Raw genomic sequence first — 22465 nt, forward strand, 5'->3', positions numbered from 1 at the left:
TTTCAATAAATGGTACTACCATGTAAGCTGGTGCCTAGTAAGTAAGGAACCTAGAACTCCTCCTTCACTTCTTTTTCTTCACTCCCCACACGTAGTCACCACTTCTCCCCTTTAACACCTCTCAAACCATCAACTTCTCTCTATTTCCATCACTACTTTATTTATTTATTTATTTATTTATTTAATTTTTTTTTTGTGGTACGCAGGCCTCTCACTGTTGTAGCCTCTCCCATTGCGGAGCACAGGCTCCAGACGCGCAGGCTCAGCGGCCATGGTTCACGGGCCCAGCCACTCCGCAGCATGTGGGATCCTCCCAGACCGGGGCACAAACCCGTGTCCCCCGCATCGGCAGGTGGACTCTCAACCACTGCACCACCAGGGAAGCCCCATCATCACTACTTTAGTTCAAGACATCATCATCTCTTATCTGTACAAGAGGTTCCTAACTGGCCTCACTACATCAGCCTAGCTCCCCTTCAATTCAGTCTTCTAAGTGAACTTTTTATTGCCCATATCTGATCGTACCATTCTGCTTAAAAATGCTTTAAGGGTTTTTTTTATCATCTCTCTTTGTATTATCTATATGAACTCACCCCATGGCTATCTCTCTGGCCACTTTCCTCCCTTGTTCTCTCCACTCCAACTCTACTGGCCTTGTCTCTTGGCATATTATCCTCCCATCTTGGGGCTTAACTCCTCCTCATCCTTATAATCTTGTCTTAAACATCACAGCACCAGAGGACTATGTTCTCTTGCTTTACCTCCAGAGTTCCCTGTCTTTCTTCTTTGAGACACATGTCACAACTGTAATTCACTAATGACTTGTACAATCATTTAATTCTGTCTTTCCCACTGGACTGCAAACTTCTGACGGATGCAGAGACAGTACGTGTTGTTTTTTGTTTAAAGGTACAGTCTCCTGTGCCTGGAACACAGTAGACTCTTAATACAATTTCTTGAATGAGAAGAATAAATGAATAAAAAATTAACTTTGGGCAGGAAACGGGACATTTCCTCCTGAGATTGAAGAGAATAAATAAGGATGGGTACAAATGAAGATAAGTTGAAAAGTAGTTATGTGACATTAAGGAAGAAATGGGCAATTTAGAGAAGTCACATCTTATAGCACCAATATTCTTGTGCTGACAGTGTTGAAAGAGGGAGAATATTGTTTAAGTATGGCCAAGGTTTAAAGTGATTGCTAAAGGGAAAAAGAAGAGGAGACAGGAACTTGACCAAGAATTAGTAAAGGACTGTTTTGTGATAGTGGTGAGGGGACAACTCTACACAAAGATGGAAACTGCAATACAAAAATCTACTAAATCAAATGAATCAAGTGTGGATTTCTCTGTGAAAAGTCTAAATACCATTGACTTTATTTCAAGAATAATGTCTGATTTGACTAATAAAATTTTGCCAGTAGAATTCATTGATAAGATTAAGAATGACTTACAATGAACATATTTGTGGGTAATTTGATTCTACAAAAATATCTGAGAAACCCAACATTTTCTTCTGTCAAGTTGTTTCACATAATCTTTTAATTACATAATTAATTTGTTGGGTAAGTTATTTCTTTAGAGATAGCATAAAGGCAAACAATCTGTTCTTTAGTCAATTATGACAAATATTTTATTGGTAGGATCCAAATTAAAGTTTTGTTGGTTCCTCAAGCCAACAAGATAAGATACAAAGTGCCACAAAAATCCAACCCAATCTGCAACTATTCTCCACCTCCAGGATGTATTAGAGATGAAATAAACAGCTTTTGAATTAAGTAGCTTTTGCTGCTTAACTGTGGCTAACAGTGGTTTGTTCTAGTAAATAAAATAACTCTAGGCTCACCTTCCCACTCTCCCTCCAGATGGTGCCACAGCTGCAAGTGGAGAAGAGTTTACAGCTTGAGCAAAGACAGCTTGCCTTATTATTATTATGCAACATAACAGCTTCATCAGCTTTCAGCTTTATTTCTTGGTATGACCTTTTCTACACAGGCTCACACAATTCCACAATACTTTCTGACTAAATGAAATTCTAACACTATGTGGCAAATACGAAGATTCTCAGGAGAATGACCAGGAATGGAGTGTGAAAAAAGAAAAATTCTTCTCTTTGTGTTCCTTCAAAGAAGGTATCTGTCCCTCCTCTTCTTTCAAGATCCCCCACTCATCTCCTTGTCCTTGCCAAAAGGTGCTTCCACTCCCCTAGACCTCAAACCAGACCTCTAGCTCTCCACTGTCTATCAAGGAATGCCTACAGAGCCATTAGCCACTAGTGTGCTCCTCTTGACTCAGAATATTTTCAATTTTAAAAGGACCCTTTTAATACAGAAAAATCCTTCAATGAACTCTTAAGTGTATACTCATATTTAGAGGTAATGGGATCTTTTAATCCAACATAGAAACAGGTTAGAAAAAGAGATAAAAGCTATGTCGCAAAGGGAAACAAGAGGAAAGGTGGTCTTACTACCTTAGTTTCTTTCTACCAGAATGTTCCTAACTACAAATCTGATAGTGGGCTTCATTAATCAACTCACATCAAGAATCCTTAAAGGGTAGCTATCGAACCCCCATGTGTAAAAGCTTTGTTCTCCAAGTGCCCATCCCCATCCCCCAATCCATCTATCTCTCACAGAGAAGAGAATAAAGGAAGAACTTGGTTCACCTCTTTGGAAAGGCCACCAACCTCTGGCCTTAACCCTCAAACACTGAGGCCAGAGGAGTCAACGTGCCCCTTACTACCTCTCCAGTTCAACTGGACAAGAGGAACCATCTAGTTATTCCTACCTAAGAACGTAGATTTTGAAGGAGCTTTAGATATGTAGTATAAACTTCTTGTTACAGATGAAGAATAAGAGATTCAGAGTACGAGTAGACTGACTTTCCAAGGCCACATAACTGGTTAAAAGCAGAACCTACTTCATTATTATATCTACCACCCCACTGACTCTCTTTTTACTTTGTTAATGCAGGGATGTTGTCATCACATATCCTTGGACATTTTTCCTGGATAAACCTTAAATATAAAACAATTCTTGTAAAACATATGCCAAGATTTCCTTTCCATCTCCTAGAATTCCTGAACATTTATTTATTTTTATGAAGCTTTGGTAAAATATTCTTCTGTATTCATGTACTGACTTTACAAAGTTGATTTTAAGATCAGTAATATAGGGCTTCCCTGGTGGCGCAGTGGTTGAGAATCCGCCTGCCGATGCAGGGGTCACGGGTTCATGCCCCGGTCCGGGAAGATCCCACATGCCGCAGAGCGGCTGGGCCCGTGAGCCATGGCCGCTGAGCCTGCGCGTCCGGAGCCTGTGCTCCTCAACGGGAGAGGCCACGACAGTGAGAGGCCCGCGTATCACAAAAAAAAAAAAAAAAAAAAAAAAAAAAAGATCAGTAATATATAAATTATAAAATATACATCATGACAAGATATTAAAACTACTCTTTTTTTTTTTTTTTTTGGCCCCGCCACACAATGTGTGGCATCTTATTTCCCCAATGAGGGATCGAACCCATGCCCCCCACAGTGGAAGCGCAGAGTCTTAACCGCTGGACTGCCAGGGAAGTCCCCAAAACTACTCTTAAGCCTTGAATTACTCTAGGTCACAAAACAAAGTTTTCAGTGTTTTAATCCACTGTGGCAAGCTCTAGTAAAAAAATAAATAAATAAACCCTAAAGTTTCTTGAGTTGAAAAAACACTATTCTAACCTTTACCAAAATAGTTCAGCTGCATAAATAAAATAAGGTTATCATACGTACTTAAAGCTCTAGAATGATCCGGATTCCTTATTCCCTTTGCTCGTAACCTCTGAAGAAGAACTGTTGAGGACAACTGTTTTACAAGATATACTGCCATGGAATAGTTCTGGAAAAAAAAAAAAAAAAGATGTAGAAAGCAAACAACATACGTAAGTAAATAGGTACATCTATTTTAATCCCAAAATGATAGGGAAAGAAAATTAACACCTGTTTAAAACACCTACTGTGTGCCAAGCACTATCTTAGGTGTTTTCATGAATGGTAATTCATTTAATCTTAACCAAAAAGCTGCTGAGGTAATCCTATTTTTATGGATGAGGAAAGTGAAGTGTAGAAAAGTAAAAGAACTTGTTCTAATTTTGCAACTTTCAAGAGATAATGCCAGGTCTGTCATGCTTCTGTATTACCTGACTACCTATGCTTGAAGTTAATCAATTTAGGCACTTATGTAAGGAACACTGTTAAAAATAAATATAAACCAAGGCCAATACGATGTCAAAGTCATCATAAAACATATTTAGCAGGTAACAGTAGCTATTTTAAAAATTAGACTGGCATCCTAATTTACACCATTTAATCTCTCTCTATGCCTTTAACTAGTTTTGAAAAGACCCTACTTGGGCTATTATTACAACAAGCAGAGGGAATATTAAATATTTTCAAAGAGAAGCTGATGGTTTGGCAAAAGAACAGATGAATATCTATTACCAGCAGAGGGACTACCAGAGATGGTACTAGGAGAAGGGGGACAAAGAAAATAGTTTATCAACAAGCAAAGGCAAAGTAAAGGGTACATGACTGGATAAGAGGAAGAAAAGAGGGCTGAGGCTTATGAAGGGTAAGAGAAATATCTAAAAGAGAAGGCCCACTTTCCACTTGGTGTTGGAATCAAGAGGAAGATCAAGAGATTTGGAAAGAAGCAAAAGGAAAAATAATTATTGCCATCTTCCATTTATTAGCTACATACAGTTTTACACGCACTCTTAATAAATACTATCGACTTCATTTAAACCTCAAAGAAGGCCTGTAAGAGATAGGTAGGGCAAGTATCTTTCTAAGTAAAGGATTGATAAAATGGAGGCACACAAAAATGCTTTTAATTTTAAATTTTAAAAAATATATGTAATCTGCTCATGATCATGCACCTGCTTGGTGACAAAGGCGGCACTAGAAATCAAGAGGAAAGTGTAGGGATGTCAGGACAATGGACTAATGGCCAAGGCCAGTGTAGTTCTCAATAGTTCTTGATTTCACATACCATTTGCTTTGACCCTCCTAACCTAGTCCAACATACATTCCAACTTTCAGGTACTTTCGCACTTTGGAAAATGCATCCCCCTCTTTTGGCAAGAAGAGAATATATTGTACCATACCCTCTGGAAGGTCAAATTTTCATTTAGAGTTCAGAAACCTATCCATGTTCACATGCTACATTTTCCAGGAAAAAAATGAAGTATCAAAAAAGCTAATTTGGGATGGACAAATTAGGAGTCTGGGATTAACATACGCATACTACTATATATAAAATATATAATCAACAAGGACCTACTGTATAGCACAGGGAACTCTGCTCAATACTCTGCAATAACCTAAATGGGAAAAGAAGCTGAAAAAGAATGGATATATGTACATATATAACTTGAATCACTTTGCTGTATACCTGAAACTAACATTGTAAATCAACTATACTCCTATATACAATAAAAATTAAACATTTTTAAAAGCTAATTTACTTTCATTAATAAATCCCATAATTTATTAATGAGGAACAAATAACCTTAAAACTTGCTAAAATTTTAGACATACAACATACCAATCTAATATAAAACTAAAAATCTCCTTTTGAAAAAAAATCTTTATTAACCTTTATTATCTGATTAATGGTTCAAGTATGATAGAAACTGGAGAAATGCTAATTAACACTGTGAAATTATTATATATACTTACAGCCTGAATCTTCAGAACTAGTAATCACCCTAAGGCTTTATATAAATTTTTAAGGAGAGGTCAAGTAGAAACTACAAGTTCAGTGAAAATATATGTTCACTCTAGTTGAAGCACGTAACCAGATAAGAAATAAAAAAAAAAAAAAGGAAGCAAAAAGAAGGTCAGGTATTAACAAACACCACTTGTACCGATAATATGGAATTAAATTTTATATCACATGAAAGAGATTCAGCAGCAACCCCCGCCAAAACTTCACAGTGGTATAATATCTCTCCTAGGTAGATGATGTATTGTTCCTGCTAACCCTTCAAAGTACTACTTAACTCCAATTGCTGAAATATATTGCATTACACTGATGTTTTTGTCAAATGCTTTTTCAAAGTCTTCAAAATTGTCAATCAAGTTTATAGGACATTTTCTTCATTATTAAGATATGATCTACTCATTAAGTGCCCTTTACATCAGTATCTAAATAACTTCTCTACAAACAATGACAGTTTAATAAATGCTAGATGTAGTGATTACTTTGAGGTGGGATAAGAAGTTACAACATAGTTCACTTATTTCCTTCAAGCACTGTACTAGCTCTTCTTTTTCTCTTATATTACAATTTTTTAAATTGAGCTATAATTGACATATAATATTGTGTAAGTTTAAGGTGTACATGTTGACTGCATAGTTATAATATATTGTAAGACGATTACCACCATAGCATTAGCTCTTCCATTTATTTCTTTTAAAGACATAATGCTAACATTTCTCAATGGCAACTAATAATACAGAAATTAATCCCCAAAACAGTAAGAGATCCTACATGAACTATTCAGAGTATCTTCACAAGCTGAATAAAACTAGGAGCAAAAACCAATCTAATAAGTTATCTTTTGGGCTTTAGAAAAGAATAATTTTCTTTCAATGTTTTATTTCAAAAAGAAGGTCTCCAACTTGTGGATCATGGTCTACACAAATCTTACCTGGGAGACCTTCAAATCACTGAAGATTACTGTTTTCTTTCTGAGGTGTGGAAGGCTTCCCATGGAAGAATATTTTCCCCTCTCCTCTAGTGCTATATATCAGCAACCACATTTCCCTCCTCTCCCACAGTTTGACTTCTTTCATAGTTCACTGTAAACACCCTGGTGTGTATACACTTTTCACACACAGACAAAACCCAAAACATCTGCAACACCCTCTTCAAAAAGGGGGACAAAAACAGGGAGCCCAAGGTACACTAGAAAAAAACATTTATAAGGATTTTAAAAACCTAATAGTGACATACTGATTAGGTAAAGAAAAAATATATAACCTTGATAGATGCAAAAAAAGGATTTTGATAAAATTCAAAATCCGTTTATCTCAAAGATATACAGTAAAAAAGAGGACCATAGGATTACGTTATTGCTATAATTAAGTTCTATCAAAAATTACTAGCCATTATAATAATGTTGTGACACTAGTATACTCATTAACATAAGGAACAAGCCAAGTATGTCCACTAGCACTCACATTACTTAACATTGCTCTGAAGGTTCTAGATAGCACAAGACAACAATAATAAGAAATTATGGCATAAGTATTAGATTATCATTATTCATATAACGATACATCTCAGACTCAAAACTGCCCATTTTGAAATACCAAGAAACCTACTAAAAAGCTATCAGAACTAATACGTGAATTTATGTACTAAGTAAATATTCAACAATAACTAGCTTTTAAATAAATCAACAATAAATACATTTTTTAGAAAATATAAAAGAAAAAAGATCTATTTACAATAGCAGTAATAATAATAAACAACACAAGAATCAATTAAAAAATATGGAAAATTTGTAAGAAGAAACCTATTTAAATTACTGAGGAACATGAAAGAGGATTTGAATAAATGGAGAAACATACAGTTCCTGAAATAAGGACATTAAATACTGTAAATAAGTTAATCCTCTCTAAGTTAATATACAAATTTTAAAGCAAGCTCATTTATTCCCAGAAAGATTTGGGGGAATAATGCAGGGGAATATGTCTTACTCCATGCAATTACTTTTTCAACATTTTCACTCTCCTCAAGGCCCTGATTTCTTCTCTCACTCTCAGCAGACTTCTCTCACTTCCTATCTCACAGACTTAAGAGAATTCATCAGATCAGAACTTACCACCTCTCCAGTACCAGTCATATACATGCATCCAATCCTTTTATTCCACTAAATAAAGAAGTTGTCCCCCCTAGGTACAATGAGTTACTTAATGAAATTCACTATTGATTATTTTTCTCGTGTATATTTAATCTCTTCCTCCCAAGAAGATACCTGCCACCATCCTTTATACATGTTTAACACTCTCCCATTAGAGCAAACAAATAACTCTCATCTCAAATTTCCCTCCAGCTCAGCTGTATCTATTTCCAAAGCTACCCTTCTATAACTCACTATCTCCACTGCCTTACCTCTGCCTGGTCACAATCAGGCTTCTCCTCCCACCATCCACCAAAACAGCTCATGCTAAAGTCAACTTTATGTTTCTAATACAAAAAGTATTTTTTTAGATTTCAACACACTTGACTTCTCAAGATCTGTTCAATACGCTTACCATTTCCTTTTTTTAAAAATAAATTTTATTTTATTTTATCTACTTATTATTTTTGGCTGCATTGGGTCTTCGTTGCTGCGTGCAGGCTTTCTCTAGTTGAGTGGGGGCTACTCTTTGTTGCGGTGCGTGCGCTTCTCATTGCAGTGGCTTCTCTTGTTGCGGAGCACGGGCTCTAGGCGTGAGGGCCTCAGCAGTTGTGGCTTGCGGGCTCTAGAGCACAGGCTCCGGAATTGTGGCGCACGGGCCCAGTTGCCCCGCGGCATGTGGGATCTTCCTGGACCAGGGCTCGATCCCGTGTTCCCTGCATTGGCAGGTAAATTCTTAACCACTGCGCCACCAGGGAAGTCCCTGTCCTTCTTTTTTGAAACACTTCCCTTGGCTTCTCATACCTACCCCCAGTTCTGCCCCACATCTCTGGTACTATTTCCCCATGTCCTCTGCAGGTTCATTCTCTTCTATCCAGTATTAAAAGTTATAGTTCCTCAAGAATGGTAAGTCTTCAACACTCTCTTCTTTTTACTTGTTACATTTCCCCTAAACAATGTCAGCCTGCTTTTATGGCTCCAGTAACCACCAATATGCAGATGACTCATTTTCTTCCCTAGCCCAAACGTATCCTCTGAGCCTATATGCCCAATTGCCTCTTCAGAACGTCTCAAAGGCATCTTGAACTCAAAAGCTTCAAAACTGAACTCATGATTGTCTCCATGTAGTCCTCCAATACGCCTTCCTTCAAAGCAAAGCACAGCAAAACAAAACGCACCTATATTCAGTCCTTTTTCAGTGTTTCCTCTATCTCAGTAATATTACCATTTACCTTGTCACTCAAGCCAGAAACCAAGGAGTCATCCTTGACCTCTCCCTTTCTCTTAGCCCCTATTTCTAATCTATCACTTAGTCCTACAGATCCACCTATTTATCTCCATCCCCAGTGCTACCACTCTAGACTAATATACTATTTCTCTCACTAACACTTCAGCAATAGTAAGAGGTATCCTCTATGCATGACTATGGTCTCCATTCAAGCTGTTCACCACTCTGAAGAGTGGCCTTTTCTAAACAGAAATATGGCCCTGTAAACTTTCTGCTTAAAAAGAGAATATCATTAACATTAACATTACCTCAAAGGCCCCACGTGCTTTGGTCCTTTTTTACCTCTCTAGCTTCATCTTGTATCCTGTTCTTCCCCATTCTATGTAATCTAGCAATTCCTGCTCCCTTTCAGTTTCTTAAGAAGAACTAGGCTCACACCTGCCAGTGGACTACTCTGAATGTTGTTTTCTCTGAACCTTTCACCTGATTCCTTCTACCCTTCTCTCAGCTCTTAGCTCAGTCATTACTTCCTCAGGGAAGCCCTGCCCGATCTCTCTCTAGTGCAAAGTGGACTTTAATATACTTTAAAATCACCACACACCTCTTCTTTATATTACTTATAATACAGTTCACATTTTCGTGTGTGACTACCTGTCCCCTAGATCCTAGGCTCCAAAAGAATCAGGACTTTATTTTCTCACTATGGTACTGCCAATTTTCAGCAGAGTGCATGGGATATAGTACACATTCTATAAATTTCAAATGAATTAGTGAATAGACATGAGCTCATATCATAAAACTGTAATAATCAAAAATATTCTGAAATTGTGCCGGAAAAAGAATGCTAGGCTAAGAAACAATACAGAAAAGTTCAGAACACACAGAGGATAAATCAAAGCAAATATATAATAATGGTGGCTTCAGAATTAGCATTTATTTAGTTAATGGTATTAGAACTGGCTATTTAAAAAATTACATTTTTATTTCACACTACACATAAATTCACAATGGATTAAATATTTAAAGGTAAAACTAGAAACCTCAAAAGTCAAGAAAAAAATATAAACAAATATTTATATAAGATTGGGAAGGGCAGACAGACTAAACTTGATGGATGCTGACTGGAAAGACTATAAAGAAACAAAACTGTGCAACTAGAGATTACCATACTAAGTGAAGTATGTCAGAAAGAGAAAGACAAATGCCATATGACATCACTTATATGTAGAATCTAATATACGACACAAATGAACCTATCTATGAAATAGAAACAGAATCAGGTACGTAGAGAACAGACTGGTGGTTGCCAAGGGGGAGGGCAATGGAAGAGGGTAGGAGTGGGAATTTGGAATTAGCAAAATGTAAACTGGTATATATAGGATGAATAAACAACAAGGTCCTACTGTATCGTACAGGGAACTATATTCAATATCCTGTGATAAACCATAATGGAAAAGAATATGAAAAACAATGTATATATATATGTATATATATATATGTATAACTGAGTCACTTTGGTGTATCGCAGTAATTAACACAACACTGTGATTCAACTATACTCAATAAAAAATAAATTTAAAAAGAAAAAAAGAAAAACAAAACTGGTTAAGATTTGGCCCCGTAATAATTTAAATCTTCTACACATTAAATAAAAATAAAGGGCAATAAACTAGAAACAAACATTTGCCACATGTAAAAGAGGGTTAAATCAATATATAAAGAACTCATAAACAATAAAAACAGCAATACAGAAATAGATATTGATATGACTTTTAAATGTGCATAATCACAAACAAAATATGTCCAACCTCAATAATAATAAGAGAAGTACTAACTAAAACAATGTGGTACCACTATTTACCTATTAAAATTAGTAGAAATCTTAAAGAAAATAAAACTCAATGTTGTCCGTCGACAGGCACATGAATAAACACAAAGTCAGAGAATAAATCTGTACAACATCTTTTGGTAAGGCAATCTGTCAATGTACACAAAATTTCTTTAAATTCTGATGCTCTTTGACTCAGCAATTCCACTTCTGGGAATTTACTCTAAGGAAATTACCATGTATGTATGCAAAGTTAGAGCTACTAGGATGGTCTTCAAAATGTTCTTTGAAATAGTAATGAATCAACCAAATAAATGTTCAACAACGGGAACATCATATTGGAATATGATGTAGCCATTTAAAATCATGCAGATGAACATGAAATGACATAGGAAGATGTTTATGAAAATTACTCAGTGAAAGTTATCAGGTTATAAAACACTGGGTATGGCAAGATCCCATTTTTTTTAATGGGAACATGTTGAAAATTCCTTGAGACAAAAATAAATCCTTCTGCAACTCATTTTATTTACATATAAGCTCAGGTAGCCATGGAGATTAACCATTCCTTATAATACAAAAATCTGGTAGAAACAAAAATTTACTTACTCTTCCAATTTCTGCAGTCCATGAAACAACAATGGTGTTTGGTACAGTTGTGGACAATCGGACAAGTGAGGTGATATTAATTGGTCGGCTGGGTCGCTTTGGTTCCACACCATTTTTAGTAGGTGGAAGATAACCCTAAGGATGAAATTTAATTTATTTCTACTTACTACTTCCACAATCATTTTAACTTCCATTCCTTAAAAAAAAAAAAAACCCTACAAACTACATATGAGAAAATATGAGTATTTTCATTTAAAAGTAGAGAAGCAAATGTTTGTAAGAGTTTCCTGTATGTTTCTCTAAACAACCATACAGTCTCAGAGTAAGCCTGAGAAAAATATTGCTCGCAGAACTTAAAAATCTCTAAAATTTAAGAATCAGGTTGAATTCATAAAGAGCTTGGATAAGTATATAAGGACTATTTTAAAGGTGAACAATAGCAGCCCCCACTCCTCTGTTAAAGGCACAGCATTCTTCAAATCTCTATTCAACCACAAGCTTCTAGACTCACACGAATACATCTGAGGTTTTGTTGAAACAATCTCGTCTTCCCCAAATTCAGTAAAACACTAAAGCTACCACACCCAACTCCTAGACTATGTCTCCATAGCTAATGTCACAGCTGTTAATTGTACATAGTTGGTACAAGTGCTTCACTCAGTCACATGAATATATATCCAAAATAAAGATGTTTTCTTAATGAAAAAATATGATTAACAACAGCTGTGATGACTTATTTGCTAGCTATGTTGGCAATGCACTTTTTAAAAAATAGCTTTCGGGACTTACTGGAAGGCTGCAAGGTTTTGTATTCACTTTCACACAAAGATTGGGTGGGAAGTGATCTTCTTGTGGACAACTGGTTTCTGATAAACAAAACCTAAACAATAAAGGACAAGTTTAATTACCTTTATTAAAGGATGACACCACATTAATATTTTTGTTCCATAGTTAATCTAAAAGATGGTCAAATTTAATAACAACAGCAAAAAACTACTAAACCTGAATACATGAATAAATGTATTGAAATAGGTTCAAAATAAATAATTCTGTCAATGTAGAGTTTCAGTGGTCACAACTACCAACCTGCAGTTGTCTTCATAATATTTCCAGTCATTTGTTCAAGCATGTTTTTTGGGGGAGGAGGTGGGGAAGTGCTCTGTGGTTGAATAAATTTAAGATATTTTGAATCAAAAAATTAAATTAAGTTTCCTCCATATAGAATTTCTCAGAGCTAGGCTAACAATAACTGTAACTTTTTAAGAGGGAAATATAAATATATAGTAGTTCCCAAATTTATCTGTCTGTGAAACATTTTTTTGGTTCTCAGCAGACTTTACTGAGAATGCTAGAAGTCCATCCCTGGGATCAAGTTCTGTCCACCAAGCCCAGGTACTCCATTATTCCCTGAAAAGTGAAGATGCTGAATAATAACATTAATTGTATTATACCCACATGTGTTTAGAATACTATTTTAGAAACTCATGAAAACATTTATTTCTAAGTTAAATGCGTTATCTTTTGGGAAAACCAAGGACAACTACATAATTTGTACATTCTCACTCCATTCTTACATAGATCAAGAAATAAATTATCAATATGCTATTTAAGACAACTATTCTTGATTATTATACTTCCTTATTCCCAGTATAGAGCTGAGGCTCATTCCACTTTACAGAATGTTCACAGCACCTTTGAGTTACATGTTAAGAAGAATGCTATCTCTGAATTCTGTGAAATATTCATCATGCACAAACATCTTCTCTCAACATCTTGATCTGCCTGCCATGCAATCTGTGTGAGGGAGTGTCCACAAAATGGGACAATTTTCTATGTAAAATTTTATGGGTACATATAAATATATGGTCATCTTTAAGCAGGGACAATCTATTGCTTCCATTAGATTCTCAAAGGGGTTAGAGATCCATATAAAGGTTGAGAATTACTAATCTACAAAGATTTTCTCAAAATATACTTAGCAAACAGATGTCAAAGCCCACAAGATCATCTCTAACCCCAGCAGAAGCTTCTATTACAGACCAGTTCTTTACTTTGCAACAGTAAGAGGATGCCATAAAGTTTTAAATCAATTACTCCAAGGCAGAGATAAATTAGAAACATGAACCTGGCTGCCTGAAGCTACAGAAAAGCAATAATTTATATGACAAGTTGACTCCTATTCAATTAAGTAAAAAGTGAAAATCTAAATCACCCTTACAAACCAAAGAGAAAAAAAGATTTTAAAAATGGGGAGCAAGAGCAGAAAGTTTCTATATAGGAGTTCATGGCGGTGGGGAGGGGAAACAGATAAAGGAAAACAGATTAGGAATCTAATAGAGAAAATATTGATCCTAATTCTGACCAAATTGTTTTCATGTTTTAGCTGAAGACTTATAATTAGGATAGTGGAAGGTATACGCTCCCAACTTAACTGGGATTGCTGTACAGAGTGAGGAGGATGGGGATGAAAACAGTTTAGTAAAATATAAAGAACCACCTAAAAATTACCAAATATAATACAAAATGGTTCTTTTTTCATCAAATTCTGGAGATAAATTTGATGGCTATGCCATTTTTAACCGTCAAGATCCCCTTAGAATCTCTGAATTGATCTTAGAAAGAAAACCTTCTTTTGGAATGTGAACCATACCTCTTGCTGCTTTAAAAAATGCATGCGTACTTTAATACTAAGGATAGTAACTACATCTTTTGTTTTAGAGCTATGGTTTTCAAACTTTATTTTAGTCTTGGGATACTCTCTTCAAATGAAAACTAACCCAGAAGTCAAACATGTAGAACGGATCAAAGCCACATTACTTTGGTTCAGAGTGTGTGTATATGTGTGTGTCAGGTGGGGAAATTGTGGGAGAGAAGGTGGAATGGTAGCCAGAGGGTAGCCCCCAAACAGTGGCTCCAAGCAACAGTCTGAAAACCACTGTTTTAAAGGACAAAGTCACATATCAGTATGAACAAAATGTAAACTACTGAGGCAGGGAAGTAAAAAATATTACAGCAATATATAATTAATTATGAAGGCACCATATTTTAGTCCTTTAATTTATTCAGTCATTATCATAGTCTGTCCCTGACAGAGGAAAAAGTACTTTTTACACAGAAACACCTTTGTCAGTGCCTTCCAAAACCAAGACCTCAACCTCTCCTCTGCTTTCTCAGTTTTCATCACACTATTTTTAAACCTAGATCAGAGTTTTTCACATTATTCCATGAAGCACTGAGCTGGTGCTTTCATCTCTTTTCTGATCTCCTAGTGTATTTATAATCTGTACATACAACTTAGTATCTGATTATTGAGACTGGGCTATCTGTTTGACTTATCCTTCCCACTTTATAGGGAAAACAGCTTGTTGAGGAAAACAACTGTCTTGTATTTCCTGTTCTATCTTTATTGCAACAAGAACAATGTGGAGCACTTAGGTTTACACAAGGATAGTCACTGAGTAAAAAGAACAGCATAAGATGGTTTATGTAAGCAACAAGAGAGAGACATATTAACATAAAAGATGTCTTAGATATTCTTAGAAGAAATGGTCTAAGAAAAGAAACTGAATATGGGCAGTAGCATGTTGGAAAATTTTCGTTTTCCAAATTGTAAAATTTCATCTTTACAAATCTATCAAGAGATGTCTCACATGGAATCTAAATTAGAGAGTATTTAAACTAGTGGTTTAAAAATACAGGACAAAACAAATTAGACTATTTTGGTTCTTGTTAGTCCATGAGACACTGTAGACTTAACCTAAGTATTAGTTCTTTATCTACAATAGTTTGCCACTCATGAAGATAAGGTCTTTGCTTTCATAAAACTTGGTACTTCTAAAGAGCTAACCACCATATTTAAACATATCATTAGCTGGAGCTTCTCAACCAACCAAGGGCAACCAAAATAGAGAAATATGGTTAAATATATGGCACATGACTTGCTACATTAAAATCTAACTTTGACAGTAATTAGGATGTATCATAACAGGAAAAGGTTTTCCCTCACCCAAACATCTAAACCCAATACTTTCAATATACTTACTGAAAATCAGGTAGATTTTTAAAATCTTTAAGAAATACTAACTTTTAAACTTTGGATATATACTGTAGCAACACTGTACCTTAACTGGACCTGCACTGTGAAGTCACATTTGGTCCCAGAAATATCCCTAGAAAAGACAGAGTAAGAACTACAATTACTTTAAAGATATACAGAGGAAAGCTGATTCAAAGACACTGTTATTCCAGAAAGTATTTCAAATTTATCAGAAATATTAACAATTAGGGTAACTAACACTATAATAGTATTTTCAATATTAATATTTGCATGACAATAATACTCATCCAATACACTGTTTTAAAAAGTCACTTATTATAGACAAAACTGGAGGTCAAGCTCCAAGTTACACTCAAAGACAACTTACATGGAACTACTGATTTGCTGCACTTGTTGTGGTGTCAATGCAAATGCAAAACAGGTTTCTCGAAAGCGCTGACTGTTGTCTGATGCTAAAGAAGAAAAGAATTATATTTTTAATTACCTTCAAATTCATCAATATAGAACACAACAGCAAACAAAACAAAACAAAACAAAAAAACCCAACCATTCGGGCTTCCTTGGTGGCGCAGTGGTTTAGAGTCCGCCTGCCGATGCAGGGGACACGGGTTCATGCCCTGGTCCGGGAAGATCCCACATGCCGCGGAGCGGCTGGGCCCGTGAGCCATGGCCGCTGAGCCTGCGCGTCCAGAGCCTGTGCTCCACAACGGGAGAGGCCACAGCAGTGAGAGGCCCGCGTACAGGAAACAAAAAAAACCAAAAAAACCAACCATTCACACACCTTTAATTAACTAGGACGGATTCTAGAGTTTAGATAACTCAGTTAATACACTGAAAAATAAGGTATGTGCCAAATATCTAATCATATAGATGTCTGCATCTAAAAAGCACAGTTGTATAAAAACATGCTGATATTAATTTTATTTAAAATAATATAAACCCATTTAAAGATACATGGCTTCTGAGCTAAGTAACAAACATATACATACACTTTGAGATCTGCACAGGTGAGATGACAGTTGGACTTGAAGGCAAATTAAGAATTTTATCATCTCCCATCTAACTATACCATCCCAAGTTTTATACAATAAATATCATATATAGTTTCTCCTATGCTTAGACGAACTGACATCAAAATGTGCCTGTGGTCACTATCTCAAAGGAGGTAAGGAGTTACAAAAAGGGAAGGAAGGGAATAGAGAGAAGGAAGAGAGGGAAGTGGAGGTTGGGAGAGAGAAAAGAGCAAGAGAACAGGCAGGAAAGCACAGGTCAGTGAAGACCAGGGATTCCTACAGGGCACTGCCGTAAGCAACAATATTTCTATTGGCTTTTAATACACGTTATGTCTATTTTTAAAATCAGTGGTCAATATCCCTCTTGTTCACTAATATTTCCTCAGAGCTTGGCACAAAGAAGCACTGAATGACTGTTTGCTGAATGAACAAAAGACTAAAAAATAAGAAATACCAAACTTAATTATTTAAACTGTCCTTTTCTTTCTCCCCCCCCCCCCACCCCGGTACGCGGGCCTCTCACTGCCGTGGCCTCTCCTGTTGCGGAGCACGCTGCGGCCTCGCAGGCTCAGCGGCCATGGCTCACGGGCCTAGCCGCTCCGCGGCATGTGGGATCCTTCCGGACCGGGGCACGAACCCCTGTCCCCTGCATCGGCAGGCGGACTCTCAACCACTGTGCCACCAGGGAAGCTCTAAACTGTCCTTTTCCAGGATAATTTTCTAGAACAAATGGATCACTGAAAGTTATTACCAAGGAACTCCTGGCCTGTGGGCTACTTAAACTGGTGCAGAAAAAGGAGCTGAACCCATCTCTAAAAGGGTTCAAACGAAGTATAAATGGAAGAAGTGAAAGGAAGGTTGAACTCTATCTAGATCAATGGTCTGCAAGCTCATTTGATTATTGTACCTTTCAGCAAAATAATTTAGCATATACCATGTATATATTATGTATGTTAAACTATTATATTGATATTGTATGTGCTATAAAACACCAAAAATAGAAGTTAAAAAAGTTAACATTTGACATAAAATTTTAGATATTTTTGTGAATTAGATTTTATGGAAAATCTCAACTTTAGAAACTTCTGTTTTACAGGTAGATATTTTTTCCTTTATCCCTATGGATTGTCTTGTGTACCCACTGAGATGCATACCCCCAACATCGGAGGTCATTGTTTTGGATGATTTGCCTGCAAGCAACACTTCCTCCAAAATTACCACCAAACACAAATGTCAAAAAGCTGTAAAAATGTATCACTATGAGAAAGAAATGCAAAAGAATACTGTTGATCTACAATTTCATGTCAACATAGGAGTATCTTTTAAAGTCTACATTTGCTTTTCTGCTTTCTGTGATCTGGGAAGGTTTTTTCTTAAAAACTCTATCCCCAAGAAACAGTTACTAACCAGAAATTTATCTTAATCATGAAATATCAACGTGGCAAAAGGCAGATAGATAACCAAGGACCAGAATGTAGAAAAGCAAACAGTTTCCTCTGTCAGGCAATGAAAGTAACTTCTTTTGCTTCTTAGAGAATATGTCTCTATGAAGATTTTAGTCCAGTAGGCTTATCCTGATTTAGATCTCTGGCTCCATTCTAAAACAGTGCTATTAAATAATTTCCCAAGTACCAAAATTAATATTATTCTCTGGGCAAAATTTCACATTTGTTTTAGAATACATGAGTACAGTAAGTTTTGGGCACACACACACGCAGATTCAGATAGAGAAGATACGACTAAAATAACAAGGCTGTTTCTTGAGCCACACATAGAAATCAGGTTTATTTCTTAATAGTAACCCCTTTTTACATCCTCATATATATAAATGCTCATGGGGTTATTACTGTTTACCTGGAAAAGCATCTTTTGTACTATTTGATTTTCAGGTTTAATTTTGCTATGAATGCCAGTGAATTTATAGTTTTGGTCTTAGATAAGACTATTTTAAAACTTTTCTAAAAGTTAATTAAGCTATCATTATCCCTTTCAGGAAAGTTCAGACCAAACAGAATCATGAAATCTTCATACTGAAAAATGAGTCTTACAAATCATCCAAAACAATGACCTCCAATGTTAGGGGTATGCATCTCAGTGGGTACACAAGACAATCCATAGGGTTAAAGGAAAAAATATCTACTTGTTAAATAGAAGTTTCTAAAGTTGAGATTTTCCATAAAATCTAATTCACAGGGACTTCCCTGGTGGCACAGTGGTTAAGAATCCGCCTGCCAATGCAGCGGACACGGGTTCAAGCCCTGGTCCCAAAAGATACCACATGCCGCGGAGCAACTAAGCCCGTGCGCCAAAACTAGTGAGCCTGCACTCTGGAGCCCGCGAGCCACAACTACTGAGCCTGCATGCCACAACTTCTGAAGCCCGCACACCTAGAGCCTGTGCTCTGCAACAAGAGAAGCCACTGCAATGAGAAGCCCGCGCACCGCAACGAAGAGTAGCCCCTGGCTCACCGCAACTAGAGAAAGCCCATGCGCAGCAATGAAGACCCAATGCAGCCAAACATTAAATAATTTATTTAAAAAAAAATCTAATTCACGAAAATATCTAAAATTTTATGTCAAATGTTAACTTTTTTAACTTCTATTTTTGGTGTGTTTTATAGCATACACAATATCAATATAATTGTTTAACATATATAACATATACATGGTATATGCTAGATTATTTGCTGAAAGGTACAAATAATCAAATGAGCTTGCAGACCACTGATCTAGAGTTCAACCTTCCTTTCAATTCTTCCATTTATACTTTGTTTGAACCCTTTTAGAGATGGGGGAAGAGAAGCCATCACCTTGTCAAGCAGATGATGACTGGTGATAAACAGTGTAATTGTAAGAAAGCTTGCAGCCCAACAGAGTAGCAAAGTTTAGTGGAAAGAGATGAGATCACATACACCTGGATTCCAAACTGGTTTTACCACTTATTTGCCATGTGACCTTAGGTACTTATCCACTCTGAATCTGTTTTCTTCAATATTTAAACATAAACATACACGAACACAAAAACCCTCATAGGATTATTTTAAATTTAAATGAGGTAAGGTATTTAAAACAAGCACCAATTTCCTTTTCTGTCTCCCTTCCTCCTTATGCCCTTACACTGAATCAAAATATATAATGCTGTAACTCCCACCCACTGATGTCATATAGCAGCATATCCAGTCATAGCCATTCTTCAAATATTTTAGACAGTATTAATGTGCCCCCTCTCTCTCCATCGACTCTTGCCACTGTACTTCAGGTAAGACTTCAGAATTACTCACCATTCTGATCTTTCTCCTCTGGACATATCCCAGTCTATCACACTTTTCAAGTGACAGCCAGAATTGAACACACTCTGTCATAGCATACTATTTCTCCAAAATATTTGCTGCCCCTCTGTATTGGCCCATTCCCCACAGGAGGAATATGACCCAGTGCCACCGATGCCTTGGTCAATGAAATATGAGTAGAAGTGTACCACTGTGGAGGAGACCTTTAAGAACTATCCTTGGGTTTCAACATCTTTTTCTTTCCAATCTGCCTTGATTCTAGAGTGGAGAGAACATAGAGCAGAGCCACAACCAATCCACAGATAATAAGTAATTTAAGTGAAAAATAAATCTTAGTTGTTTGCCATTGAAATTTATGATTGCTTGTAAGCTGACTTATTATTCCGATGTGATAATGACAAGAACAATATTTTTATCAACAACTACCATCTACTACTGTTAATCCATACAACAATCATAAAGAAATCTACTCTCTTTTCAGATTTAGAAATTGAGGTTCAAAGTAGCTATGCAACTGTCAAGGCCTCATACTAGGTAAGTAGAACCCGAACCGGAAGTCAGATCTACACATTTCCAAAGCTCATGCTCAAAACATAATAGGTCTATTAGCTCCCCTGATCTAAGTATGCTGTACTTTTATTAATGCAGCCTAGCATTATACTGAATCATAGAAAACAGGAAAAGAATTACCCAATATACCCTCATCATAACTGCTTGTCATTTTTACATATTTCTTTCCAATCAAATTACACATACAATTTAAAAACTCGCTTTAAAAAAATTACTCTTATCACATTTTCAATTACAATCTCTATTACCATATTTTAATTATTGCATTGTATTCTATCTGTGGGGTATATGAAAATTTTAATTGCTCCCTTGATAAACCATTTAGGTTTCTCTAATTTTTCATTATTTGAAATGACTGTATACAGGGCTTATATGTTTGTTTTTTGGAACGGGGGCGGGGGGGGTAGCTATTATTTTCTTTGGATCAATTCCCAGATGTGGGTTTTCTGGGTCAAAAAGTATGGAGATTTTTTTAAATGAATCTTGACATATCACAACAGTGGTTTGCAAATGCTTGTAACACTATAAGACCGTTAGCAATTTGTGCATCTATTAAATGCATCCTACTCTGGCCTGCAGAGTTGCAGCTACTTTAATGGGTGGATCTGGTAGTAGTTTAATTTGTATTAAGAATTTTTTTCTTGTTTTTAACTTCCTATTTAGTTGTCTAATCTCGTCTATGCCCATTTTTATATCTGCATAAGAGTTTCATATATAAAAAGTATTAACCCTTTGGAAATCTCCTGCAAATATTTCCCCCAGTCTGTTATGTTTTTTCATTTTGGCTACATTTTGGGATGATACAAAAGTTAAGTTTTATGTAGTCTAATCTGTCAACCACCTCCTTGTAAATTCGTGTTGTTCCCCTTCTTAGGTTCAATCAGTACACAATTCAATTCTTTGGCTTGTTGTTTCTATGTAATTATCAATCCATCTGGAACTTTAGTATGTGATATTTTTAAAAAATATAAATTTTTGTTTCTCCAAATTGCTTAGTTATACTAACACCATTTGTTAAATAATCCTTCTTCCCTATGGATATGTGTGCTTCCTTTATCATATATTAAATCCTTATATGCAACATGTTCCATTCCCTGGCTATTTTCTCATTGGTCTTTTTTATGCTGGTGCTGGCACTCTGTTTTTTAATTGTTATAGTTTCACTATGTTTTAGTCTATCAGGTTTCTCTCCATCCATTCTTCTTTTTTCAGAACTTTAACATCAACTCAAATGTTTTATCATCTAGATAAACTTCTGAATCCTTTTGCCACGATTCTCAAAGCTCAATGGTATTTTGAGTAGAATTACAATAAACCCATGAATTATTTTGAGAGCTGACATCTTTATATATCTTTACATCTTTAATCTTCCCATCCTGGAGTACTGTATCTGTGTCCATTTATTAATATCCTTAAGGTTTTGTCATTTTCATCATATAAATTAGTCACACAGTTCCCATTAAGATTATTCTTATGCAAAATATCAACAACAGGAGAATGACTGACTCAACATTCATATAATGGAATACTCTATAACCAAAAAAATAGAGAAAAATCAACACCAGAAGCTAGTTTCTTTTTGAAGATCAATAAAATTGATAAACCTCTAGCAAGACTACTAAGGAAAAGAAGAAAAGAAAAATAAGAATAAGGAATAAGAGGTAACATCACTACAAATTCTATAGACAATAGAAGTATATAGGAGAATATCATGAACATCTTTCCGCCAAAAACTGACAACTTAGCAAAAACAAATTTCTTGAAAAACAAAAACTACCAAATGGATAACCTGAATAGCTCTATATCTAGTTTAAAGTTTGAATTTGTAGTTAAATATCCTTCCTGAAAGAAAAGTCTAGACCCAGATGTTTTCTCTGTGGAATTCTACCAAATATTTAAGAAAGAAATAGTACCAATTCTTCATAAGTTGTTTAAAAAAACTGAAGAATTCTATCAAACATTTAAGCAAAGAGTAATACTAATTCTAA

At 35.8% G+C, this 22465-nt stretch overlaps 1 protein-coding gene across 4 annotated transcripts in view; it reads right to left on the bottom strand.

The window, feature by feature from the left end:
• Positions 1 to 22465, bottom strand: part of PIAS1 (protein inhibitor of activated STAT 1) — a 121678-nt gene that overhangs the window by 30411 nt on the left and 68802 nt on the right. For 2 of the 4 annotated variants that reach the window (XM_059058567.2, XM_067029604.1), the window contains exons 3-8: positions 15973 to 16057; positions 15670 to 15717; positions 12338 to 12428; positions 11549 to 11683; positions 5315 to 5371; positions 3766 to 3871 (exon numbers count right to left, since the gene is read on the bottom strand). In XM_059058567.2, coding sequence (XP_058914550.1) covers positions 3766 to 3871; positions 5315 to 5371; positions 11549 to 11683; positions 12338 to 12428; positions 15670 to 15717; positions 15973 to 16057 — 522 coding nt within the window. The remainder of the gene's footprint in view (positions 1 to 3765; positions 3872 to 5314; positions 5372 to 11548; positions 11684 to 12337; positions 12429 to 15669; positions 15718 to 15972; positions 16058 to 22465) is intronic. The other 2 variants (XM_059058570.2, XM_059058569.2) reach the window with 1 other exon arrangement.

Source organism: Kogia breviceps, chromosome 3 (genome assembly GCF_026419965.1).
Source record: "Kogia breviceps isolate mKogBre1 chromosome 3, mKogBre1 haplotype 1, whole genome shotgun sequence".
Taxonomy (NCBI): domain Eukaryota; kingdom Metazoa; phylum Chordata; class Mammalia; order Artiodactyla; family Physeteridae; genus Kogia; species Kogia breviceps.